General features: G+C 54.4%; 1 protein-coding gene across 2 annotated transcripts; it reads left to right on the forward strand.

Moving 5' to 3' along the window:
* The first annotated feature begins 1,941 nt into the window (after positions 1 to 1,941).
* On the forward strand, positions 1,942 to 18,327 carry SDSL (serine dehydratase like). 2 transcript variants are annotated; one of them, XM_046639374.1, is made up of 9 exons: positions 1,942 to 4,711; positions 5,275 to 5,387; positions 10,011 to 10,203; positions 10,446 to 10,485; positions 11,186 to 11,325; positions 14,230 to 14,318; positions 15,053 to 15,280; positions 16,835 to 16,959; positions 17,948 to 18,327. In XM_046639374.1, the coding sequence occupies exons 3-9, from the start codon at positions 10,030 to 10,032 to the stop codon at positions 18,139 to 18,141; spliced, it is 990 nt and encodes a 329-aa protein (XP_046495330.1). In that variant the 5' UTR covers positions 1,942 to 4,711; positions 5,275 to 5,387; positions 10,011 to 10,029; the 3' UTR covers positions 18,142 to 18,327. The 2 variants fall into 2 exon arrangements, with proteins under 2 accessions (XP_046495330.1, XP_046495331.1); XM_046639375.1 differs by lacking the exons at positions 1,942 to 4,711; positions 5,275 to 5,387 and adding an exon at positions 5,516 to 5,666.
* The last annotated feature ends 8,814 nt before the right edge of the window (positions 18,328 to 27,141 follow it).

The raw sequence follows: 27,141 nt of genomic DNA on the forward strand, positions 1-27,141 counted from the left end.
CGAATGACTGCAGCCCACTTTCTCTTCCAGCTTTCTCTCTGTCACCTGCTCGCTCCTCAGCGTCCGTGTCCAAGAAGGGGGCCTGTTTCTCTGTCCCTTTCAAAGCATGGGCCTTTCGTCAGTTGAGCTCGCTTCTAATGAGGATGAAGATGGCCTCATCGTTGGAGCGCTCTCTGAGCACAATCGTCCTGCGGAGCGGAGGCCTCTGGCAGGAGGCCCTGTTATTCCCACTACTTCCGCGGGTTTCCGCGCAGCGACTTATATTAGAAACGTTTTGGATGTACAGCCAGGAAACCTACTGCACAGGGAGTCCAGAGAGTTCCCACATCCCCCACCCCTAGACCCCCTGTGATTAACAACTTACATTAATATGGTGCCTTGGTCACAATTATTGAATTGAGATCTACACATTGTTATTAATGAAGGCCAAACTTTTTTCAGATTTCCTTAGTTTTTCCCTGATGCCCTTTTTCTTTCTTTCCTCTTTTTTTGTGAGGAAGATTGGCCCTGAGCTAACATCGTGCCCATCTTTCTCTATTTTGTGTGGGACACTGCCACAGCATGGCTTGACCAATGGTGCTAGGTCCGGGCCCAGGATCTGAACCTGCGAACCCCAGGCCACCCAAGTGGAACACGTGAACTTAACCACTACGCCATCAGGCTGGCCCCCCTGATGCCCTTTTTCTGTTCCAGAATCCCACCTCGGACACCACATGACGTTTAGTTGTCCCCTTGGGTTCCCCTTGGCTGTGACGGTTTCTCAGACTCCCCTGCTTTCGATGACTGGGCGGATCTGAACAGGACTGGCTGTGGGTATGTGTTTTCTCCTCGTGGGCAGACTAGGGTTATAGGACTTGGGAAGGAAGACATGAGGGCCCAGGGCTGTTCTCGTCCCCTCACATCGAGGCCACATCAGGCACCAACACGACCTGGCCCCATCGACGCTGGCCTCGACCGCCTGGCCCAGGGAGCGTGTGCAGCTGTCTCCACTGCCAAGTTCCTCTTTTTTCCTGGGTATGGGGTTTTTCTAAGGTGCGGCCATCTGTATGCGACACGGATCCATTGCTGATTTTGGGTACTTACTGTCCCAGTTTCGTAATTGTCCTTCTGTCTGCATGTCACTCGGATCTGTCCTTCTCGGGTGGGAAATGATTACACAAAGCCGAAGGGTTTACTGACACCGTCCCCGATGACAATGACCCCTCTCACGTTGGGGCCACACTGTCTCCTAGACAGATTCTCCGGACCCATGCGGTCCAGTGCAGTAGCCCCTGGCCGCCTGCCGCCATTTAAATTTAAATCCATCCAAATTAAATAAAATGTGCAATTCCGTTCCTCAGTCGCACGGCCACATTCCAGGGAGCCACAGGTGGTGAGCGGCTACTGTGGACGGAGCAGACGGTGGGACGTCTCCGTCGTCACGTTTTCATTATGACCCCTGCCCTCTTGTCCTCACCTCCGCTGATGCTCCGGGATAACCTGTGTTGTCAGCGCTGCTCTCCACGAGCCCGCGGGCCTGGACACGATCTTAGACTGCCACGTCGCACACTTTCGCCTGTTGTTCTTTGTAAAAAAAAGTCATAACACTGTAAATATATATATTTCTGCTGTTCTAAACAACACTCTAGTAACAGCTCTCACACCCATATCCCTACCTTCTGCTTTTTTTTTTTTTAAGAGAATAAATCTCCTAAATTACGATTTCTTGCTCAGAAGTCTGGGTTTTGATCCATTTGTAATAGACATTGACAGATCTGTTCCCCCAGAGGCCGTAGCCATCCCTGATCACGCCAGCAACCGATGAGTTCGCCTATTTTTTGTCACGCTCACCAGCCCTGGATGTTATGTTTTGCTTTTAAATTTTTTTTGCCAAACTTAATAGTTTTTAAAAACTGGCATTTTATTGTTACTCTAATTTCACTTTCTGGTGCTCATCTCTAATGCTGTGTTGCATCTGTTTACTGACATTTCGATTGTAAGCCCCTTGAGGGCCGGCAATGCATCTTATTTGTCTCCATCTCTCCTTTCGTAGGGCCTAATTTGGGGTAATGTTTGCTGACTGCATAAGCGAATTGGCTTAATTCTGAAAACCTGGACCAGAATTTTCCTCGGCCTTGAAGACAGATGCTAAACTGTCCCTTTTTTTCCTCTGGGCCTCAGTTTCCCCATCCACAAAAAGGATGGATTAGATGGCCCTTGCAGATTCTTTCGGCTCAGACATCATGGCTATGAATTTGTAAGTCTCTCAGGACAAGAGCGTCCAGGTTGGATGTGGGGTCCCTCGAAGACTGGCCCTGAGGCCTATTTGCTGGGCAACCCACGGCAAGTCGCTTAACCTTTCTGTGCCTCAGATCCCCCTTGAGAACTGACTCGTTTCCTTTTCAGGGACAAGAGGAGAGAGGGATAGCTCCTCTGTGCAAGGGTCTCAAGCTCCAATATCTACAGGGGCCAGGCAGGGGCCTGTTGAGTGTCGGGGCTGCCACAGGGAGTGGGGGGCAGTGGCAGATGAAGAGCCAGGCCTCCCTACAGAGGACAGAGCGACTCCGCCCCAGCCAGCAGAAATGCGGCCCCCGAGTGTGAGAGCCTGTCTGCTCTGGGAGGACCCGTCGTCTTGGCAGGAGTTGAAGAGTCTGAGAGCTCAGCTGAGCTGCCGCAGGTATCAGGTGTCAGAAAACCGGGGTCCAGATGCCGGGGGGTGACTCCCCCGCGGGGCCGCGAGCTGACTGCCGAGCCCCAGTCCTTTCACCGATTAGTGGATCTGAGCCTGCGGGGCTTAGAAAGCGTGCGACACGGAATACAGGGTTAAACCTGCAAATCCGGAGGGCCAGTCGCCCGTGTCCCGGGCCCTGTCCGTCCTCTCTACGCAGTTCCGTCGCCCCGGGATCAAGAAGGCCAGCTGGGGGCGAGGATGGTGAAACGAAGCTTAATGAGTAACCCTGGGGACCGGCCAGGTGGGTGTTTGGCGACCTGAGGTGTCAGGGACAGGGGGTGGCTGACGAAGGTGGCTGTGGGAGGGGACAGTCAGTGACTTGGCCTGCCTCTCCGGCCTCATCCGCTCTCTGATGCAGCCACCTTGGGCCTCCCTACCCCATCCTCTTCCTAGCCAGGAGCTCTGGAGCCCGGCTCTTCTGGGTCTGAGCCCTGCCTCTGCCACTGCTGTGTGACCTTGGGAAAGTGACTTGGCCTTTCTGAGCCAAACGTGATTCCACAATCTAGGGTTCCCACTGCCCTGGGGTGTGGTAAACATTCTGTGGTATAACGACGTCATGTTCCCAGACTTTGGACATTCACGTGTCATCTTTGCAACTTTTGCCATATTGTTGTGTCACCTATATTTTTTTTACTGAGCTATATTGACATATCACATTGTCTTCATTTTAGGTGTACAACTTGTCACCTCTCTTATGACAGTAATGATAACAACAGCAGCAGCAGCGAACACACAGCACTTGGTACTCTTCTAGATATTTTGCATATATTCACTCATCTGAGCCTTTCATCAACTCCCGTAGGGAGCTGGTATTTCATACCCATCTTCAGTTGAAGAAACAAGGCACAGAGAGGTGAAGTAACTAACCCAAGGTGACACAGCCAGTCGGTGACACAGCTGGTGTTTGTACCGGAGCCTGGCTCCAGGGTCTGTGTTCTAACTATTGGGCATACTGCCTTTTCAGACCGGAAACCACAATTACTGCTACTAGTTAATATTTTTTTAAAACAGGCTCCACTTTTAAACCTCTGTACCTGCCTTAACTTCCTCCTAAGCAATCATATCCATGAAATTACGGGTTTGATGTTATGTGTATAATATACAGTCGTGTCCCTTAACGATGGGACATTTTCTGAGAAATGTTCCGATAGGCGATTTCGTCGTGTGTGGACATCACAGAGCGTACTCACACAGACCTAGATGGCATGGCCTACTACACACCCAGGCTATATGGGACTCATCTTAGGGGACCAGCGTCGTATTTGCGGTCCGTCATTGACTGAAATGTCGCTACGTGGCACACGACTGTCCCTATGTCCAAATGCACACAGAAGTAAATGCCCAACTATGGAAAAACCTTTAAGGTATGCTGACCAACACAAGAGGGCTGGCATGCAGTAGGCACGCAATAAATGCAGCTGTCATGTTTCTCGTCCAAGCCTGAGGTAAGCGCTAAGGCCCCACTCCTCCAGGAAGCCCTCCGTGATCCCTTCCCACCCCCAGCTGCACTTGAGGACCTTCTGCTCTCTGTCCTCCCAGGCGGTGTTAGCGTTGTCGCTGAATTGGGTGTCTTCCTCTTCCCTCCAGGCCGGGGCCACCTCGGGGCACGAATTGGGTTTTACCACCTCTTGTCCCCAGCAGCCAGTCCAGGACAGGACAGCTGACAAGGCCGGGTGCACGTGCAATGAGAGGAGGGGCATGAAGTTGCCAGAGTCCTCATCTAGGATCGCGGCCAAACAGCTCGACTTGATCCCGTGCGGCCGGGAGTTAATCATCAAACTTGGGGAGGTCATATAGAGCCCAAGGAGGGCACAGACCATCTGGGCTGCCAGATGCTTCCTGGACCTCACCTCCCATTCTCCATACAGGGAAACTGAGGCCCAGTGATGGGTGGGACTAGCTCAGGTTCACCCAGCGATATGGTGACAGAGACAAGACATGAATCTGATCACATCATCTTTCCACTGCCTACAGCCTTCCCTGGCTCCCTACTGCCCCCGGGTGAGGTCCAGACTCTGAATTGGCACAGGCACCCCTGTGGCCTCTCTTCCTGCCCGCCTCGCCAGCCCTGAACCCACCTGCTGCCCCAGCCTGCCTCCTCTGTTCCAGTCCCACTGGACACTCCCGTCCTGCCACACACCACGCTTTTCACTTCCTGACCTTCGCCATCCGCGTTCCTGGTTCCTGGCTCAGCTCAGTCTTACCCTCTTCCGGGAAGCCTTCCTACCTGCTCTGGCCGCCCACAGCCCTGCCTGCCTCCGCTGCCAGCCTCTGACGGCACGGATTCCAACTGCTCCTCCACGGCTCCCTGGGGCTTTCTGAGGCAGGGGACATGCTGTCTTCTTTGAAGCTGAGGTCCCCAGGGCTTGACACATAGTAGTTGTCCAATAAACGTTCGTTGAATGAATGAATGAATGGTCAGAGTCATGCATGTGAACCGTACATAACTGTTTGGGTTCCCAAGTTGGGTGTAAGATATCAGAGATGAGGAGCTGCTTCAGAAAATAGGCCTTTCTCACGTGACGGATAACAACTGTTTCCTTGTCCTTTTTTTCTCGTCTCAGACCTAAGCCGCCCCTGACAGTGGTCCAGGGCACGTGGCTGGGCATTCGGGACAAGCAGCGGGCTGGAATAAGAAGACTTGGAGATGTTGGTGTCACGGAAGAGATGGTCCGAGGTGAGGGGTAAAGAGTGTCTCTCGCTGGCTGGGTGGCCTCAGCCAAGGGAGTGCCCCTCTCTGAGCCTCCGTTTCTTCATCTGTCAGGCGGGATGGGATAGTGGACAGAGCACGGAGAGGCAGTGAGGCAGTGAAAGCTGCTCCCGGGTCCCTCCTCCAGCCGGGAGCTGCCCCTTTAACACAGTGGGAGGGGCCGAGGCCCCGTGAGGCCACGGGAAGCCCGGTGGCTGGTGGCCACAGGCTGGGGCCAAGCTGGTCTGGGGACAGTGGGGCAGGAAGGTAAGGGGCCTGGGGCTCTGTGTGCATGTGCGACTGTGAGTGTGGGGAAGTCTGGAAGTTTCCAGGGCAAAGTCCCGGCTGAGTGGGCGAAAATGAGAGGAGGGGAGGGTGGCCTGAGCCCTCCCAGGAAGACCGATTCCGCTCCGGCTGCCCCGCGGCCCAGGCTGCCCCGAGGAGAGCGCCGGGTGCAGGGGCCGAGGGTGGGGGGCAGGTCCTGCTGGCCGGGGCGGCAGGGCTGGGGGGCTGCCAGCGGGGGGCCGGCCAAGGTCTCCCAACTCTGCGTAGGGGTTTGGCTGTGAGTGTCAGCCAGGTGGCCTCTGGAAAAGCCCGAGGGACCAGGGCGGTGGGGCGAGTGGAGGTGATTACCCCAGTCCACAGATGCGACAGGTACAGCCCGGTGAGGAACGGGGGCTCGGCTGCGGTTGTACTCGCTGGGCCCTGAACCACGCCGTGGGCTCCCCGCTGCACTGCTCCTCAGCAGACAGGGCCCAGGGCACCCCCTTGGCCCCAGCGGCTGCCACATGCGGGGACAGCTACACGTCCCCAGGCCGAGGGCTCAGCTTGGCCCAGCCCTCAGTCTGGAAGGCCTGTGCCCTTATGGGCGTCTGGACCCAGAAGGCTGTTGGTGACCTGGGGCTTCTTCATTGAACTGATACCTGCCGCCCTCTTGCGGGTGGTCGGGATAACCAAGAGGGCTGGGGGAGCCGGGGGACTGAGCCGGGAGCATTTGGCTCCTCAGGCCAACTGGCAATTAAGTATTAAATGCTCACACCTTTAATCATCATCATCATCATAATAATATTGCTAATATAATAGAGGAAGTATGGCATGGTGGTTAAGAGCACAAATGCCAAAGCACACTGCCTGAGTTTGGATCCTGGCTGCGCCGTTTCCAGCTGTGTGACCTTGGACAAGTTCCTTAACCTCTCTGGGCCTCAGTTCCATGTCTATAAAATGGAATTAATAATTGAACCTATCTCAGGATTGTTGTAAGGATTATATGAGATAACATATAAGGTGATTGGCACAGTGCCTGGCTCGCAAGTCCCACCCAACTATTAGCTGTTATCATAATGCCAGGCCCAGAGTTGACACCTTTGCTGGATGGCCTCACTTAATCCTCAGCACGGGCCTGTGATGCGCAAGCTCTTCGCCCAGTTTGCTGTATGGTTGGTTCATTCTCCTTTTTCAGGTCTCAGTTGCAATGGTCACCTCTTCCAAAAGGCCTTTTCTGACCTCTCTACCCAAAGTGGGTCCCCTTGTTCTATTCAAGACTCCCCGTATGCGTATTTCCTTCTGAGCAGTTTTCACCATTTCCAATTATTTTGTCTGTCTATACAGTTGTTTGTTGAAGGCTGACGTCCCCATCAGACTGTAAACCAGCTCCAAGAGCAGATGTCTGTCTTGTGGCATTCCCAGTTCCCAGGCCAGGGCTGTCCCCTCTCGGTGTCCTACAAACTTGCCAGAGTGAGGGGAGCACGCCAGCAGTTAGAAGGCCCCGGTGACAGAGCACCTGCAGGGGTCGGCTGATGTCTGGTGCACAGTAGGGACTCAGCAGGGGGCAGCGTAGGGGCGGAAACATGCTCCCCTCTCCCCTCTGGGCTCTGCGGCTGGTCTGGTAATTAAGCTGATCTGACAGACTAACAGGAGAGAGGCAGAGTTGATTGCGTGCACACGGGAGCCCATAAAGACATGCGGACTCAAAGGGCAGGCTGGCGACTGAGGCTCGGGCCCGTCCTGAGCTGGGAGAGGGGCAGGCTCTGGGCACGGGGGGAGGAGGGCGCCTCACAGGCAGGCAGGCGGGACTCTTGGAAAGCAAAGGTTGCCCTGCCCAGCAGATCCGTTTCCCGGCTAAAGAGGTCAGTCCAACAGCCGCTCTCGTCCGGGTCCAGGCCCCCTTCCAACATGCATTTGGGCGGCTGAGACGGAGTAAAGAGCGTTCCTGAGTCTGCTGGGTTCTGACTGCCTTTAGCTCAAACTAACCCGGATGCCAAACAGACATGTTTTGGGGTGGCAAAATCTGCTCCCCTTCAGTAGCTATTATGATGATGATGGTGATGATGATGATGAAGAATCTGCACCATAATCTGTGAGGCCAGGACGTTACTCCCATTTTATAGGAAGGCAAACAGGCACAGAGAGGTTGAGACACCTGTCTTGGTCACACAGCCGGGAATTCTGAGCCGGTTTCTGGCTTTGGTCCCCGGCTGACCCCGGAGCTCACACTCTGGGGCTCCACGATACAGGCGACAGGGGTTGGGGGGGCCTCCCGCCGCTCCCCCAATGCCATGACCAGCTCCAAAAGTGCCCTTGATGGCACCAGGTGGAGGTGGCTCAGGCTTTGCCCTGCCTGGGGACTCAAAGGGCCATCCCGACAAGGACGCAGGTCAAATCCAGGAGCTGGAACCTTCTGATGGGGACCCAGCCCTGAGCAGGTGCAGACGACCCGGCTCGTGGTGCGTGGGGAGCTGCAGCGCTCCCCCTAGTGTCAAGTGGTGGAACTGTGGGGGGCGGCCCAACCCTTCTCTGCGCAGAGAAGGAAAGCGGCTTCATTTGCTCCTTTCTTCCTCTCTCCGCTTCTCCTCCCTTCTCACTTCCTCCCTCTCTCCTCTTCTCCTCGCCTTACCCACGGGTGCATTCATTCGCTCGCTCGCTCCCTCCCCCGCGCCTCGCTGGAAACCTCCCACTGCAGGTGGGATTAGGATCAAGGCTCGGTTCCTCCCCGGGGCTGGGACGCCCCCCCCCCCCCCGGACGGCCCGGGCCTCCCCCTGCCCGCCCGCGGCCCTCACGTCCGCCGCCCAGCCCTCCTCCCCGCCCCCGCGACACCCCGAGTTCATCCCTCTCTCAAGCTGCTTCCACCTGCTGTTCCCGCCGCGGGAATGCTGTTCCCTCCCTCCCTGCTTGCCATTCATCTCAGAGTTCCCCTTTGAGAACGTGCGGATCAAAAGAAAATTAGAAGACTCTCAGCCAATCAGAACGCGCGGATCCCATATGCATCCCGATTCAGACGGTTAAAAACCCCAACCCACCACCCTTGATCACATTTCATGAGACGGCTGCAAACCTGAACAATTACCAGATATTTGATGACATTAAGAAATTACTATTAATGTTTTTAGATGTGATGATGGTATTGTGATTACATTTTTTAAAAATTAGCATTTATTTACATAAATAAAATTAGCCCACTTTCAGTGAAAATTCGATGAGTTTGGACAAATGTATGTAGTTGTGAAACCATGTGGCTACATTGTCTAAAAAGAGCTCTTTGTGGGCAAAATGTACAAACTTCCAGTTATCAAATAAATGTCATGGGGGTGGAAGGAACAGCTTGGTGACTATGATACTGTTATGCATATTTGAAAGTTACTAACAGAGTAGATCTTAAAAGTTCTCATCACAAGAAAAAGATTTTGTTACTATGTAGGGTGACAGATGTTCCTAGACTTACGATGGTGATCACTTGCAAAATATACAAATACTGAATAATTGTTGTACACTTGAAACTAGCATAAGGTCATATGTCAATTACATCTCAATAAAAAGATCCAATAAAATCAATCTTGCCAGGAAAAAAAAAATTCTTTGCTTTTAGGGGTGCGTGCTGAAATATTTACAGATGAAATAATACAGGAGGAAAATTTAATAAGGGAGGAAAAAATAACAGAGGAAGGGAGAGTGGGTGGAGACATGGATGCAACAAGCCAGGCGGTGAGCTGATTTGCTGAAATTGAGTGACAGCTACACAAGAGGTTCCTTCTACTGTTCTCAGGATTTTTGCTATGTTTAAATTTTCCATAATAAAAGTTTTTTAAAAAGTTTCTTTCTGGGAGAGGTCTCTCGTGACCACCCTTGCTAAGATGCATCCCCTTCCCGTCACCCCTGTTTGAAATTCTGTGATTTGGTCTTCCCAACCAGAATGTGGGCTCTGACGAAGCAGGGTCGCCCTCTGGCTTGTACACGCCTGGGTCCCAAAACCTGGATGCCTGGAACCTAGTAGGCGCTCAAGAAATGCTTTTATGAGTGAATGAATGATGGAGGAATGAATGCTTTTGCTCTCGTTCACCACCACGTATAGCCATGTTCTCTATCCCCAGTACTGTGGGCAGCCACAGTTACAGAATCAAAGGGCCCCAGCTTCAAACCTCCGTATCCGGGTTGGGAAACTGAGGCCCAGAGAGGGGCAGACACTTGCCAGGAGTCTCACAGCTTGGCAGTAGAGGGGGTAGGGGGAGCCAAGCAGACGGTCTTCTCTCCCTCCACCCTGCCCCTCAGCACCCTGTCTGGTTAAGGGGACTCTTGACCAGTGGTTCCCTGGCTGTGACGTCCATGTCCTCCTGCAGGGCTCCTGTGGTTGCTGGCATGGAGGGCTCCCTGGCGGAGCGTGCGGCTGAGGAGCACTTCCACACAGTCACGCCTCTGCTGGAGAGCTGGGCGCTGTCGCAGGTGGTGGGCACGACCGTCTTCCTCAAGTGTGAGAATGTGCAGCCCACCGGCTCCTTCAAGATCCGGGGCATTGGGCATTTCTGCCAGGAGGTGAGGCCGTGTGATCAGAAGGGGAGAGGCGAGGTTGTGCAGGAGGGAGGGGAGGCGTGAGGGGTGTGGGGCGGATGGGGGCAAGGGTGGGAGGGGAGAAGTGAACACGTACAGAAGGGAAAGGAGAGCTGGGGGTCGGATGAGCAGGGTTGCAGTGGCATGGGGAGGGTCTAACTGTGTCCCACACAGGCCTCCACGACGCCTGCTTGGGTTAGCCCCAAACCCATTCCTTCTTTTCCCAGGTGGCCAAGAAGGGATGCAGACACCTGGTGTGCGCCTCAGGTGACCCCACCCCTTTCTGCTCATGAGGCTCCTCAGGGCTGGGTGTGGGGAAGAAGAGCTGGCTGGAGCAGCAGTAGATGTCCAGGGCTCAGCCTCCTCATCAAGGTCATGGTCAGATGCCCACTTTGTGTGTCCCCTCCCAGCATTCTTCCCATCATTCAGGACTCATGGTAGTAAGTGACAGAAACCCAATTCATACAAGTTTAAGTCATAGATGTCAAGAACTGAAAATTCTTGGGATAAGTGGCTTTCAGGCACAGCTGGATCTAGGACCTCTCCTCTATATCTCTCCTTCTCTTGGCTTCTCTTTCCTCTATACTAGCTTTATTCTCATACAGGCCTCATGGTAGAGGCCTCAAGATGGCCATCAGGAGTTCCAGGCTTGCCCCCTACCATCCTACCAACCCTAGTAAGAAGGGAGCACCCCTTCCTGATGGCTCTTCTCAATCCACGAATTGGTCTTTTTGGCCCACCTTGGGTCACGTATTGATCCCTGAATCAATCACGGGTCAGGGGATTAAGTTCTCCAGTTGACTCAGTCTAGATTGTGTGTCCACCTCTGGGCTAGGGGAGGGATTCAAAGGTGGGGCACAGGAGCACAGGAAGGAGTGGCCCCCAAAGGCCACTGGAGGGAGGGGGAAAGTGTGTCAACAGGCTAATGCAGCACTTCCCACTGCGCCCCCTTCTACTTCCTCCACAGGGGGCAACGCGGGCATGGCTGCTGCTTACGCCGCTCGAAAGCTGGGCGTCCCCGCCACCATCGTGCTCCCCGAGGGCACCTCCCTGCAGGTCGTGAGGAGGCTGGAGGGGCAGGGGGCCGAGGTCCAGCTGACTGGAAAGGTAAGGACCCTGGGAAGGGGAAGCCGGCTGGAGTGGGCTGCTCCCCCTTCACCCCCGCTCCCCTGCGAGATTCTGTCCCCTCTTCCTTTGGATGAACTATGCCTGGGACCAGTCTTCCCCTGAGACGGCTGAGCTGAGGGGAGGGAGTGGAGTGTGATGTGTACTGAGGTTGGGGCCTCTCGACCTGCCTTTCCCCACGCTGAGAAGGCTGCCTCTGCATGAACCCGGGAGAAACGGGGAGCTGGTGGTTACCAGGAGCATGTGTGTCTCCCGACAGCCTCACTAACTCTTGGTATTTCCCCTCTAAAATTTTTGCCATTCGATAAGACAAAAAGTATAAAGCAAGATGGTGGCAGCATCACTTCTTGTTCTGGTACCACCCAGCACGAAGGGTGCCCACTGACAGGATAGCACTTTCTTACCAAAGAATCATAGACACAAACATGGAATCCTTCTATGCTCCTGGAAAGAAGAAAAAAGTTATCCTTGGAAAACAGATATTTAAAACCATCAAAATTAAAACTAAAAGCCATACCGTGGTACTCGAAAGCTGGTCTCTAATACTTAGTGTATAGTTTCCTCTCCCCTCCCTCCTTCCTTCCTTCTGTCCTCTGTTTATTCATCCATTCAACCATCCTCCCACCCATCACCCTTTATCCCTTCCTTCCATCCATGCATCTATCCATCCTTCCATCATCCCAGTACCCTTTCTTCCTCCTTCTCTTCCTTCCTTCTTTCCTTCCTTCCTTCCTTCCTTCCTTTCTTCCATCCAACAGATATTCACTGAGCACATCCTATGTGCCTGCACTATGTTAGACAGAGCTAGGAATACAAAGAAAGTAAGTCATGGTCTCTGTTCTCAAGAAGCTCAAAGTCTTGTTGGGGAGACACCCAGGTAACAGATGCTGATAACAGAGCACGGAGATGCTGCGATGGAGGAAGCACAGGGCACTGAGGGGGAACAGAGAAGGCGTATTGTGTTCACCAGCTAGCGCTGCTGGGCAATGCTGCATAACAAACAGCCCCCAGATGTCAACGGCTTCTAGGAAACGTTCTCTCATCTTCCTTGCCCAGGGGCCACCTGGGGCCTGTTCTTCTCAAGGTGACTGGCAAGGGAAGTGAGAGGAGGCATGCAGTGCCTCGTAAGGTCTTGGCTCAGAACCGTGACACTGTCACTTCTTCTATGTGCCATTGGCTAAAGCAAGTCACATGGCGAAGACCAACCTCAGTGGGGTGTGGAGTGTCCTCCCCCCTACTCTGTAAGAGGAACAGCAAAGTCAGAGGGCAGAGGGTATGGCTGGAGGATTCTAACTGGGGGAGGGGGAGAGCTGGGTGGTGGTCCAAACTCCCACGGGGCTGCACCCCAGACTTGGGGAGGGGATCCGTGAAAGGCTCCCTGAGAAGGAAGTGTCCCCTGAGTGGGGTCTTGAAGGAGAAATATGAGTCTTCCCAGTGGAGAAAAGGGAGAGAGTGCTCGTGGGAAGAGGAAAGAGGGAAATGCGTGGAGATAGGGTGAGCCTGGTGCATTCCGGCTGCAGCCCAGCGTCTGGCAGGATGGTGGGGATAGGGGAGGCCGAGGAGGGCACAGTGCCCAGTCAGGCAGGGTGGCTGGTAGGTGAGGCCACGTGGGTTCCAACCTGCGGGCAGTGGGGAGCCAGAGAAGGATTTTGGGCAGCCGAGAGATGTGGCTGGATTTTGGCTCTGGCTGCAATGGATGGGAGGCAGGTGGGGTTAGAGGCAGGGATCTTGGGTGGGGGCTGCTGGGGACCTCCAGGGGAGCGCCAGGGAGTCAAGGCTGCACAGCTTCAAACCTCACGTTTGTCTCAATAACTCGTGAGAATGGGGCCCATCTCTTCAGCTGGATGGGGCATTCCTCATGGGCGGGGACCACTGCTTTTTCTTCTCTGAGTCCCTCCGGCACAGGCCTGGGTGCAGAGTGGGCGCTGTGGGCTGCCCAAGGTCGGGCGAAGGCTCTCTCTGGCCCCGGTGTCACCCCACCCTTGGGAAGGGAGGCTGCTGTTTTCCATTCAGCTTCTGCTGAGATGGGCTGGCGTGGGTCCCTCTGAAATGAAGCAGACCCTCAGAGAAGAATTGGGGTGCGTGTACATTTTTGGGGGGGTGACTGCAGGAGATGTGAATAGGGGAGGGTGGAAATGAGTCAGGGAAGGGAAGAGAGCCCAGGAGGGGTGTGTGAAGGAGCAGGTCACCTCCGTGGGCCACTGGTCAGTCCTCCGGGGCCCTCTGTGCTACCGTGGAGAGCACGGCCCAGGGAGGGCCCAAGGGTCACTCTGGGGGGTCAGCTCCTTCACACTTGCTGTCCGCCTTGCCCACTGGCCAGCAAGTCCCCTAGCCAGAGAACGCCCCACAGGTGACCCTGGGGTGGGGTGCAGGGACATGGACCTCTGCCAAGATGCCAAGCCAGTGAGAAAGAAGACAGGCCCTCAAGTAGTCGGGTCTGTCGAGATCGGGGCTGTCCCTCTGGCTGCCTAAGCCCCACTGCAGGCCACCACCTGGGCCATTGCTGGTTTTCATGGACAGGATCTGTAGTGGTCGAGGTGCTATTTGCGGCTGTGATTTAAGGGGGCTTCTCCCCTGCCGCTTGGTTAGCAGTGGAAGACGCCTCGCCCCTCCCCCAGCAGCTCAGGATGGGGGGCTCCGTCCTCACACAGCCTGGCAGCCAGGCGCGGCCCGTGGGGATTGTGGAAAGCACACGGCAGCCCTGGGTCCACCCAGAAGCCACTGCACTTGTCCCTGAGGCCAAGGGGCCCGTGCCAGCTCTGGCCTCACCCTCGGGGTCCTTCCCAGCCCACCGGGCCCTGGAGCCGTCCAGGAGACCGCAGGCTCTGCTCCAGCCTCCAAGCAGGCCGACTCTGGGGTCTTCTGAGGCCCTCGGTTTCTCTTTAGGTCTGGGACGAGGCCAATCTGAGGGCACTAGAGTTGGCCAGAAGGGACGGCTGGGAGAACGTCTCCCCGTTTGACCACCCTCTGATATGGTAAGGCTGGCGCCCTCCCCCATGGAGCTCAGAGCTGAGAACCTTGTGGAGCCAGGGTCCTCCCATTAGACAGAAGGGGAAACTGAGGGCCAGAGAGAAGAGGCTTTGAAGCCAGATACACCTGGGTTCAGACCTCACTTCCGCCACTTGCAAGTTGCGTGATTTCATGCAAAGCATCTCACCACCCCGTGCCTCAGTTTCCACATATGTTAAATGGAAATGCAAATAATACATCCCCTTTATTGAGTGTGTACTTTGGGGCACATTGAATCCATTTCTTCCCTCCCGAGGCCCTAGAGGTGGGTGTTTTATGCCCTTTTTACAGGTGAGGAAACTGAGGCACAAAGGGGTCAAGCAGCTTGCCCAAGATGACACAGCTAGTAAGTGACAGAGACATTAAGTCCCAGGCCCAGGACTTGAGTGAGGCTGGTTCCGAGTGGTACAGTGGTCCCCTCTGAACCACACACACCCACGACTGCTGCCTCTTCCCATAGTTACAGAGGACATTCGATGGGACAATGTCTGAGAAAGTCCCTGGGAGGGGGAGGGGGGAGGAGAGAGTGGGTGAATGACTAAGTGGAATGGATGAACACTGAGTGAACCCAGTGTGGCTCAGCCACCCACTCTCCCCTTGCTGTGGGTGGGTCGGGGATGGTGACAAGGGCAGTTTGTGTATCTGGGAGCCTTTGGGACTCCGGGCTTCCCTCACCTGCTTTCCTCCCACTCCTCTCCAGGGAAGGCCATGCCAGCCTGGTGCGGGAGCTGAAGGCAGCGCTGGGGACCCCGCCAGGAGCCCTGGTGCTGTCGGTGGGGGGCGGGGGGCTCCTGGTTGGGGTGTTGGATGGCCTGGCACAGGTGGGCTGGCAGCACGTGCCCGTCATTGCCATGGAGACCCGAGGGGCCCACTGTTTCAATGCCGCCGTCGAGGCTGGCAGGCTAGTCACGCTGCCGGACATCACCAGGTAGGTGAGGCTGGGGGCATTTGTGGGGGACTGGAGGGTGGGGATGTTGCTGCCCGAGGGCCTCCCAGGCCCAACCAGTGTGGGTGAGGAGCACCCAAGAGGGTCTCCTTCCCCTGGGACTCCAGCTGTAGTAACGTGGGTCTAAGTTAGAAGGCGGTGCTCAAAAAGTAGATGAAGGATGTGGTTCATCTGAGCCTCATCAATTAATAAAACAAACTTTCATTGGTCTGGATCATTACAAAAGCAATTTGAGTGTGTTGCAGATAAGTTAGAAAATGTAGGCAAGCAATAAGCAACAGAAAACAAAATGGCACCCTCAATTCCACCGCCCAAGGATGAGCAATGGGTCACATTGTTCCCAGTCTTTGTTTTTCCCCCCGTGCGTGCATAGTTATATACAAGTGAAAGGTGCCTGGCACACAGTAGGTGCTCAATAAATGTCTGTGACATGATGAATGAATTGATTATGCATTTTTAAAAGTTGTGATTATATCCTTCACACAGTTCTATAACCTCTATTTTTCTAGTTCGTATTATAGATCATAAACATAGTTTCATTTTTTCTGCAACATCGTGAGAGAACATTTTCCTCATTGCTTTTTGTAACTGATCTTAATTCAACTGGGGAAAGTTGTTACAAACAAACCACCGAACAGAGAGTGGTCCAGCCTCCAGACCCGCCTCATCTTGTATCCTTCATCGCCGCCAGCACCACCATCATCACAGATGCTGTGTTAGTTTCCTAAGGCTGCCATAGAAATGACCACAAACGAGGTGGCTTGCGACAACAGAGATTAATTTTTTCCCAGTCCTGGAAGCTCTAAATCTGAAATCTGGGTGTCAGTAGAGCCGCGCCCCCTCGGAGGCTCCAGGGGAGAATCCTTCCTTGCTCTCCTGGCTTCTCGTGGTTATCAGCAATCCTTGGCTTTCCTTGGCTTGTAGCTACATCCCTCTGCCTCTGTCTTCACTTGGCCTTCTTCTCTGTGTGTCTGTCCTCTTATAAGGACACCAGTCATTGGATTCATCGTCCACCCCAATCCAGTAGGACCTTAAATAAATAACACCTGTAAGGACCCTATTTCCCAATAAAGTCATGTTCTGACTCATTCTGAGCCGGTTCCTTACCCTCTCTGAGCTTAGGTTTCCTCACCTATAGAATGGAACTCTTAAGTTGCCAGCTCAAAAGGTGGTTGCGAGGATTAAAACAGGAAACCCATGCATCTGGCCCCTTGTAAACATTCTATCAATATTCGCTATAGCACAGACGTGATAAATAGTTATTAATGAATCAAATGAAAAAGAATCCTTTTCCATGATGGCTTTCTGGGGTCTGTGCGAGGAGCGGCAGGGTCAGGGTCGTACAGTCAGAAAGTGATGAGCGTTGGTCTGTCATTCATGGGACACATGAGTTTGAGTGTGTCCTCTGTGAGCTCCCGCCCATCACCGGACAGGAGGGCGGCCCGGGGCTGGGGAGAGCTGGGTCCGCGTGGGGCCTCCTGACTCCCCAGCTTTCCCCCGCATCCCCGCCCTCCCCGCCCCCTGCCCCTTCTCCAGTGTGGCCAAGTCCCTGGGGGCCAAGACGGTGCTCGCGCGGGCCCTGGAGTGCACGAAGGAGTTCGAGATCTTCTCCGAGGTGGTGGAGGACGTGGAGGCTGTGAGTGCCGTGCAGAGGTTCCTGGGTGAGTGAGCGCTGCCCCAGCCCCTCCCCGGGCCCGAGTCCCTGCGCCCTGTAGCGAGAGCCTGCTCTCCCCTGTCTGTGTCCTCAGCGCCTGTGGCAGGGCTGGCCACGCAGTCCTTACGCAATGAGTGCACGTTGAGTCGATGGAAGGGGTGAGGGTGAGGAAGAGCGTGCCGTGCTGTGTCCATCCCCCAGACTCTGTGCATGCGCTTCTTCCCCGGCCCTGCTCCCTGTGGCCTTGTTGTGACTCAAGGCTGCTCAGCCTCACCGCACCTCCTCCAGGAAGCCTCTTCTGATCTCCCGCCCCCACCCTGCATAGGTGGGAGACTCCTATGCACCAATCCCATAACGGCCTGGTTCTTACCCACCTCCATCACTAGACTGTGACCTCCATGAGAGTGGGAGCTCGTGTGTCTTGTTTGCTCTCATGTCCCCGGGGTCCTGCTAGCATGGGGCCTGGCAGGGAATGGGCACTCGATAAATATTTGTTGAGTGAATGGATGAATGTATGAGTGAGTGGAAAGGTAGATAATGGATAAGAGATGGGCCCACTGATTAATGGACACATTGATGGACAGACAGACAGGCAAATGATGGATAGGGGATGGATGGATGGATGGATACACTGATTGATTGATACACTGATGGGTGGACAGACAGGCAAATGATGGATAGGGGATGGATGGATGAATGGATGGATGGATGGATGGATGGATGGATATGTTGACTGATGGTTACACTGATGGATGGACAGACAGACAGGCAAATGATGGATAGGGAGATGGATGGATGGATAGAGGGATGAAAGGTGGATGGATGGAGGGATGGATGGAGAGAGAGTCAGACACGTAATGGATTGTGAGACGGGTGGACAGAGGGCAGGCTGGCTGGCTGCTTCACGGATTTGCACTGCCCAGAGCCTGCGGAGCACTAACCAGTGTCCCTCCCTTCTGTGCTCTCCTCCTCCCCCACCCCCCTGCTCTGGGCAGATGACGAGCGTATGCTGGTGGAGCCTGCCTGCGGGGCAGCCTTGGCTGCCATCTACTCAGGCCTCCTGCAGAGGCTCCAGGCTGAGGGCCGCCTGCGCCCCTCCCTGGCCTCGGTCGTAGTCATCGTGTGTGGAGGCAACAGCATTGATAGCCGAGAGCTGCAGGCTCTGAAAGCTCAGCTGGGTCAGAGCTGAGGGCTCCTGGTCTGGGCTGGAAACCCCTATGGCCAGCTGAGGGGCCCCCAGGCTGGCGGATGGCTGTGGAAGCTGCCCTGTGCCCTGTGCTGGCCGCCTCCTGAAGGAAGGCCTCCTGAACTGCTCCCTGTGGCAACCCCCTGCCCCGCCCCATAGCCCTGGCCAATAAACACTTTCTGAGTTGAATCTGTGACTCTGGTGGGTCCAGGGTTCCCACCTCCTTGAGCTCATGGGAGGCACACAGCAGCCCTGAAGCTGGCACTGTGATGAAGCCACTCTTTCTGTGTCACACGACTTGGGCAACAAAGCCAAGGATTCAAAACCCTGGTCTCTGAGGGAATCCAGCCGTGCTGAGCTCTAGCAGGGCTTCCCTTACCTGGGGACCAGGTCAGAAAGGAGGAGGGATGTCCTGTCACTTTACAGGCTGGGGCAGGTTGGGGACAGTATCACCAGTTTTTATCAAGAGCTTGTTATGTGCCATAAACTTCTAAGATCTTCTCTTCACATTTTCTTCAACATTCACAAGGGCACCATGAAGTAGCAACCATTATTATCACCCCTGTTCTACAGAAGGGTAAACTGAGGCACGGGAGTGTTACTTAACCCGCCTGAAGTCGCGTCGCTGGAATGTGACCCGGGTGGGTTCAAACCTGAGGCTTTAATATGACTCTGTATTTCTTGGACCCCCACGTCGGTCGGGACACACCTGTGGGGCACAGGGAGTGTGGGTGGTGGTCCTGGAGTCTGGCACCTGCTGCCTCGGGAAGGATCTCAGGAACCTGAGGGAAAATGAGAATCTCCTGGGGCCACCAGAGGGCAGCAGAGCGTCTCCGATGGGAAGCCGGGCGCAGCGCCGGGAGGCCTGCCTGGGCCCTGGGGTCTTCCTGATTCCACCCTGAGTGGCGCCCTCTCCGAGCTGGGGGTGCTGGGGTCCCAGAGGAGACTAGGGTCCACAAGGTCTTGGCATGGGGGGCCCTCTCCAACCCCTCACAGCCCTGCAGGAAACAAGGCTCAGAGAGTGTGGGGCCGCCCGGGGTCAGAAGGCGGCTGCTGCGCCCTACTGAGGGGCTGCCTCCTGAGGGCTGTGTGACCTTGGGCAGGTGCCCTCACCTCTCTGGGCTTCAGGTCGCACCTCTGTGCTGGAGGAGGCCCTCTTGCTGCTTCCTACCTTCTTTCCTTTGCCCCGGCTGTTCCCTCCACCAGGGCCTCCTCCTCTTCTAAAGAGGAGGGTTGGAGAGCAGCAAGGACCTCTTTCTGCTTCTCCCACTGCCTTGGTCTCCTTCTCTGAGCCCAGACACGGCCCTCCACGGCCAGGGTTGCCCCCTCCAGGACCCAGCCCTATGTCCCTGAGTCAGGCTGTGAGTTCCCCAGAACAGCAGAGACCCTAAGAGCCCCAGAGCTGGATTCAGCCACACCTGAGCCCGAACTCTGTTCCTCCTTAGTGGCCTGGTGACCTCAGGCAAGGGACGCTCCCTTCCAGAGCCTTGGTGTCCCCATCTTAAAAGGGATTGTTTGCGCGTTATTGCTACAGACCTGGCATGTGTGGTCTTTCAGTAAGTGTGAGCCCTTACTGTCTCCCGAGCGTTCCCACCCCAACCATGAGGGGTGGGGAGGAACTAGCATTTATGTATGCATTGTACCTACTGTGTGCTATGGGCCTTAGCAGTCATTTCATCGAATCCTGTAATAACCCACACTGTGCCATCGGCACATTTTCCTCATTTTACAAATGAGGAAACTGAGGCACAGAGCCATGGAGCCACTTACTCCAGGTCACACAGCTGGACTGGAGCCTGATATGTGAAGACCTGAGGCTTGTGCCTCTGAGCACTGCTGTGCTCGCACTTCCTTTCCTTTGCTGAAGCTCTGCGCCCTGTCTGCGCAGCCCTCCACGCTTCTAAGTCCTACCCATTCTTCCAAGCCCAGTGTGAGGGCGGCCTCCTCCCTGGAACCTCCCGGGATTGCTTCAGCCAGCGATGCCGCCCCCACTCCCCCTGTGCTCCTGCAGGTGAGGGGCCGAGCTCACCTCCCTGCCAGGTGCTCTACCTCCCGGGCGGGCCTCAGCCCATGGCCTCTCTCCTGGGAGACTTGTCAGCTGCTCTTGGCTCCTTTCCTGGTCCCGGGAGCCTGGCGATAAGAAGCCGAGGGGCCTGTTGACTCCGTCCAGATAACGCACGTCGCAGGCCTTCGTGTCGTCCTTCCTGGTTGACACCCGAGGAACGCCGAGGGCAGGGTGGAGGCGCAGGGAGAGAGCGAGGCCGTGGCTCCCTGAAGCTGAGGCCGGGGTTGTTAGGAGCTGAAGTCGCAGGAGGGGCCCTGGAGCAGAGACACCTGCCTTCCTATCTCGGCCTCCGGACCGCTTGCTGAGGGACACAAGGAGCCTGCAGGGTGGGTCCTGGGAGCAGAAGCTTCTGTCTTGGTCCAGGGCCCCACAGAGAGCACCACAAACAGGGCCGCCAGGAGTGTGCACCTGCTCAAGACACACCAGCATCCCCTTCACCCCCAACTGGGGTCCCTCTCCTGGGGTGGGGGGCCCCTTTGGTTTCCTGTGGGTTCTAGCGGCTGAGGCTTCCTTGGTCCCCTCATGGCTGACTCTAATGCCCCTGCCTCCGGAGGCTCACCTCCACCTAGTCCTCACTCCAGCCTTAAGCCAAAGGTGACACGGAAGCTTAGAACCCAGCCTTTGGCCAGCATGGTAGGTATCCTTACCCCAGAGCTGGCCCCAGGCAAGGCGGGGCGTGGAGAGCAGGGACCAGGGTCATGCCACTGCTGATTCCCCCTCCCCAGCCTGGACAAGAGCCCAGTACAGGGCGTGCACGTGCCCCAGTACCTGCAGAGAAGGGTCTGAGCCTCAGGCTGGGGATGTGACAGCTCAGGCTGGCTTTGTATCTCAGGGGGTCCGTGTGTGGTTGTGTGTGCAGCTGTGTACTCGTGTACTTGTATGCATGCATGCATGTTTGTGTTCATGCGTGTGCATGGGGGAGAGCGCACACATGCTTTTGTATGTACAAGAGAGTACATGCAATTAATTGAGGGTTATTTGATGTCCCTCAAATTGTGTGGTGCTTCACATTTTTGCATTTGGGACTTATAATCCAGTCACTAGCGAGACATCAAACTTCGATGTCTGTCGTGAAGCAGCTTGGGGACTAGACATTAGGGAGTAGTGGGGATTGGAGCAAACTGGAGAGCTCATGCTCTGTCTAAAGGAGGCAGTCACTGCTCGAGTCCATCCACCTGCAGGCCCCACATAACAGATCTCCCAATTTCTTAGTGTTAGCTCAAATTCAAAGCAATTTAGGAATTGCCATATGCTCCGTTTGTCCACATATTCATACAAAGGCTCTGAACAGGTCCTGCAAGAAAGTTACTTCCTTGAATCCAGGGGAGAATCACGTGACTGCCAGTCTGAGCCAATCCAAGCTCCTGGGTGGGCTCGGGAGCTGAGCTGTCCAATCAGAGCAGCTCTCAGGACTTCAGCTGGAAATTGGGAGGCACCCGTGGACTGTCCACATGTGCAAGCCAACAGTTCCTTCTTCTTAAGCTTGGATTTCTGTCATTTGAGGGCGGCAGCATCCTGACTGACGATGTATGCATTTGATCCACATCTCTTGAATTAAATCGACTGGCTTTGAGCTGCCTAGGATTGAGCCTTATCTGGGGTTGGCCCTCAGCAAAAACGAGGGCCATCTGGGCAGCGTGTTGCTCTGCCTCCCTTCAGATCCACTTTTTCTTCTTGCTCCCAGGCCTGGGAGCACATGCGGACCGCCTTGACAAGAAGAGCAAGACAGAACCCGAGGTGGTGTGGCTGACAAGGTGGGGGCAGTATTTTATGAAGCCAGGAGGATGTCTCAGATCATAGTAGGGAGGAGCCTCATAGGGAAGTGACTGGGGTGGTGGGGGCTGCGGCTGGCGGAACCCAGAGACAGTTCCAGCATCGAGACTCAAGCCCTGTAGGAAGGCAGTGGCCTAAGTTTCCATCCGCTCTTAGGGGTGTGGCATCGGCCTCGCTTTGCCTTAGAGCCTCATGCCCACCCTTCCTGGGAGGCTTGGCAGGGCTGTTGGCTGATGGCATTGGGGTGCTGAGGCCCAGAGAGGGGCAGCTGCTGACTCCAGAACACCTGGGGTGAGGGCCCAAGGATCTTCGTGCTGCCCCGGTGTGGCGCTTTGTTCTCACGAGGATGTAGAATCCGCTTGTTGGGGACCCCAACGTCCAGGGCTTTTTGGGGCAGACCAGGCACTCAGTGTTCCATAGAGAGGAGTACGGGGGACCCACCCCAGACCCACATAGTGGTCCCATTACTTTGTGTTCCTGGCTCATTTCAGAATGAATGAATGAATGAGTGAGTGAATATATCAGTTAGGATTAGGTTCAGCTTTACAATTCAGGAAACACAAAATAAATGGCTTAAATAAGATACAAGTTTATTTCTCTTTCACTTAAAAGTCTGGAGTTAGGTGATCCAGGGCTGGTATAGGACCCATGTGTCAAGGACCCAGGCTCCTTTGCTCCGGTTATTCAGCTGTAGATGGATTCCATTCCAACAGTCACCTTAGGGTCCCAGATGGATGCTGAGGGGCCAGCCGTTGTATCCTCATTCCAGCCAGCAGCAAGGAGGAAGGGATGAGGAAAGACACACCCCTTCTCTTTAAGGACACTTCCTGTAACTGACATACACTACTTCTGCTCATAGCCAATTGGTCAGAACTTAGTCACATGTCATAGCCAGCTGCAAGGACGGCTGGGAAACATAGTCTTTATAACAGGCAGCCATATGCCCAGCTACAATCAGAGGTTCTGTTATAGAGAAAGAAGAATAAAACAGATCTTAAGGGCTGACAAGAAGTCTTTGGCATCCGGAATAAATGTGTGAGTGTACAGCTTAAGCTGCTATAATGAAAAGACCCAAAACCATAGTGTTAGTTCAAGGAAGGTAGACAGTTCTGCTCCACTAGGTCATAGGGGGACCCAGTTTCCTTCTATCCTATTGTTCCACCAGCCCTTAAAATATTGTCCTCACCCACATGGTCAAAATTGGTTCATAATAACCAAGGCTGCAGTAAGAGGAAAGAGGAAGTGGAGGGTGAGAAGTTTCCTCTTTAAGGGTATCACTTGGATGTGGCACACTTTCCTTCTGCTCACAGCCCATTGGCCAAAACTTAACCACAGGATGCGCCTAGCTGCAAAGGAGTATGGGAAATGTAGTCTCTAGCTGGGCAGGTATTTAGCTAGCTGAAGCTCAGGGTTCGATTTCTAAAGAGGAGAATTGAGACAGGAGGCAATTAGCAATTTCCACTACAATGAGGACTGAAGGAGTGGAGGAGCGAGTGGCTGTGGGTGAAGGGGTGGGAGGGGCCCCAGCTGGGCTGAAGTCTGTGCTGCGGTTAGATGCCCAGATGCCCAACTCCAGACTCACCTCTGCTTGGCCGGGTGGCCCTGGGCAGGGCCTGGAGGCTTGGACCAAATCATGTGGTTTGCATGGAGAAGAGGTGACGAGTTTGGAGAAACATTGAGAAGGTGGAATCAACACAACTCGGTGAGTGATTTGGAGTGGTGAGGGCGGCCACCAGGCGTTGGTGACCATCTGGGTAAATGTCTGAGACGGAAGATCCAAAAGGAGGGAACATGTGGGAGGGGGACATGACGAGCCTGTGGATCCATCCATTCACTCATTTAGCAAATATTTATTAAACGCCTACTCTGTGTTGGGCATTTTCCAGGTGCCGGGAATACAGCAAAAGTGCTGACCTCATGGGGCTTACATTTTAATGGAGAGTGACGGACAATAGCACATCCCCAAATAAAAACATAATATGTCAGATACTGATATATGCTGCAAGGAAGGACGAGGCAGGATAAAGAGAGAGAGAATGTCAGGGAGGGGGTGGGGTCCGTGTTGTTGGTGTCTGTTAAAGCAATCCTAGGCACCATAGCGTTTTACTCACAAAGGATGTCAGTATGGATCCCTAACAGACAAGGAAGAAACTTTTTATCATAAGCACAATACCATCACCACATCCATCACAATTAACAAATAACTCCTTAATGTTATCTAATATCCAGGTTGTACTCAACTTTTCCCAGATGGTCTCAAAATTGTCTTGTTAGAGTTGTTTTGTTGGAATCAGGATCCAAAGTGTTTGTGTTGCATTGGTTGGTCTGTTTCTTAAGTCCCTTAATCGATTGGTTAGCTGAGAGAGGATGGTCAAAGAAGGCCTCTTCGAAAAGGTGAAATTTGAGCTGAGGCCTGAAGGAAATGAAGGAACAAGCCATGGGGAGCAAGAAGGAGAAGAGCAGAGAGAACAGCATGTACAAAGGTCCTGAGATCAGAGTGTGTGAGGAGGCCAGTGTGGCTGCAGGGCAGGGGGCGAGGGAGAGAATGGTAGGAGATGATAGAGGATGGACAGAGAGGTAAAGAGCATGTGTGATGGGGGAAGGGGCACCAGATCATGGAGGGCCTTGCAGGCTGTGGTGGGGACTTTCGGTTTTTCCTCTGAGGGTGGAGGAGATGCTCGGGAGAGCGGAGTCTGAGGCCACACCCCACCCCATCCCTCAGCCCTGTCCCCAGCCTTGATTTCCATTTCCTGTCCCGAGAAACCTTTGCCTCTCCAGTGGACACTCCTGGTGCCCCGCACTGCTACTCAAATCCCCTGTGTCACGTGGGTGCAGCCATTGTCCAGCTGCTGGGTGTGTTGGCCGCTAATGGTCCCCAGCTGCACCCTGCTCCAGGGGCTTGCCAATGGGAGCCCCTGTGTCCAGGACACCTGGGAGGTCACGCCTTCCTCGGGGTGGCGCACAGCCAACGACCGACTGGTAAGGGGTATAAAGAGCAGCTCCCCTCGCAACCTCAAGGCAGGGCGTCTCTACAGTGCCACCCACAGTCCCCAGAGCTCCTAGTGGGATGAGGCTGAGGCTGGACTCCAGACCGCCACGGGTTCAGCTCCCGCTCACGCCCCTTCTGCTCCGAGCCCCCTCCCCTGATAAATCTCGTGCCCAGCATCCACATCTCGGGCTCTGCTTGTGGAGAACCCAACCCAACAGACCCCTCCCTGCCCTCCCGTCCCATCGGCCTCTCCCTTCCCCAATGTTTGTGCTTTTTAAACTCCACCAAAAATGTCACGGGCAGGGTTCTCGCCTTGCTTCCAAACTCCCTGATAAATTCCACTGGCTGGGCAACCCCCGGAGAGGTTTTCCGGAGCAAGGAACCCCATAAATCACCCCGCTGCCACTCCAGCGTGGGCAATATCTTATGTAAAAAGGTGTTCTCTGGGAGTGCCACAGGCGGGGGAATCCTATTACAACCCGCCCCATTAATTATCAGGAGTCAAGTCGACCCTTTGCTGCGATTTTTTATCTTAAGTCCGAAAACTGATTCCCTTCGCCAAGCCTCCTCATTCCAAAAAAACCTAAAGAATAAAATAAATGTTTGAAGAACAAATAGCGAAGTTTGTCCTTTTCGGGGAGAAGCAGTAGAGGGAGAAGTGGGTGGAAAGGGCCTTTTTTCTTCCTTTTAAGGTAAAAATTACTGAGTGCTTAGGCCATGCGTGGCAGATTTAGTTCCCCTTAACCCTAGGATGGGCGAGCTATGATTCATCCCCTGTTACAGATGAGGGAAACTGAGGCTCGCCTGAAGTCACGTGGTCCTTTTTCTTCTGAGATGCGAAGGTGGGCAGAGAGTGGGCCAAGCTGGGTCTTTAAAGACTTGGGCTCAAACCCCACCTTTTCTTCTTATTAGCTAGCCACGGAGCAGGTGATTTAACCTCTCTGAGCCCCAGTTTCCTCTCCTGCAAGACGAGGAGTAAAAGCACGCCTGGACGGCTTCCAGGGAGAAGTCCTGCAGTAGCAAATAGGACCCACAAGCCAGGCACGTCCCCTGCCCGGGTGACCAGCAGCCTCCCCACTGGTCTCCCTGTGGCCAGTCTTGAGGCCGCCCCGACTCCACCCCGGCACCCAGAGTCATCTTAAGTAAGCCCAAGGCAGATCCTTGCCCCCTCTGCTTGGACCCTCCCACGCCCCCTGGCCGCACTTGGGGTAAAGGACACCCTCACCTTGGCTCCGGGGCCCTGTACCATCTGGCTGCTGCGGATCCTTCAGGCCTCGGCTCCTCCTTCTCCTCCCTTTTCCCCTCCAGACTCCCCGAATTGAAGCCACACTGGCTTCTTTCTCTTCCTAGAGTTCACCAAGCTCGATCTCACTGCAGGGCCATTGTCTGCGCTGTTTCCTTAGCCTGACACACTCTTCCCTAAGATCCCAGCAAAGGGTTTGGCTAAATGTCGCCTCCTCAGAGGGCCCTCCTGGACCACAGCCTGCCTCCCAGGGCCAGGTCTGGGATGATGCAAATGAGGCACTCGCCTTGGGAGCAAAATGGAAGGGGGGCCCCAAAACTCAGAAATCAAGATAAATAATATTGTAATGGAACATTTTGTTTCTTTTTTTGCTGAGGAACATCCGCCCTGAGCTAACGTCTGTGACCATCTTCCTCTATTTTATGTGGGATGCTGCCACAGCACGGCTGACGAGTGCTGTAGGTCTGCGCCCTGGATCCGAACCCACAAACCCAGGCTGCTGAAGCAGAATGTGTGAACTTAACCACTAGGCCACTGGGCCAGCCCCATAAAACATTTCTTTAAAAAAATTAAAATTAGTGCAAAGGAAATTCATGAGGAATAAAATAGCGACACTTCAAATAAAGATAGGATCTCCTCTTGCACTTGTGTGTCCCACCTCACCCGAACCCCAGACCTGTCAGATCCTGTCTTTTAAAAAAAGGTTGCATTTTGTTCATCATGCATTCTTTTGCATTTATTTTGATTTTTCAAAATAGTATATTAAAATACTATTTATCTGGATTACCGTGTTTTGGTGTGCCTCCTTCCCCTAAATTTTGCACCCAAGATGAGCAGCCTGCTTGCCTCACCCCAGCCCGGCCGGCTGACCGCCTCTCCCAACACCCGGTCACCTTCAATCTCATCACCCTCTTTTTCTATCACTGTTTGAAA

The sequence above is a fragment of the Equus quagga genome, chromosome 15 (assembly GCF_021613505.1).
Source record: "Equus quagga isolate Etosha38 chromosome 15, UCLA_HA_Equagga_1.0, whole genome shotgun sequence".
Lineage (NCBI taxonomy): Eukaryota > Metazoa > Chordata > Mammalia > Perissodactyla > Equidae > Equus > Equus quagga.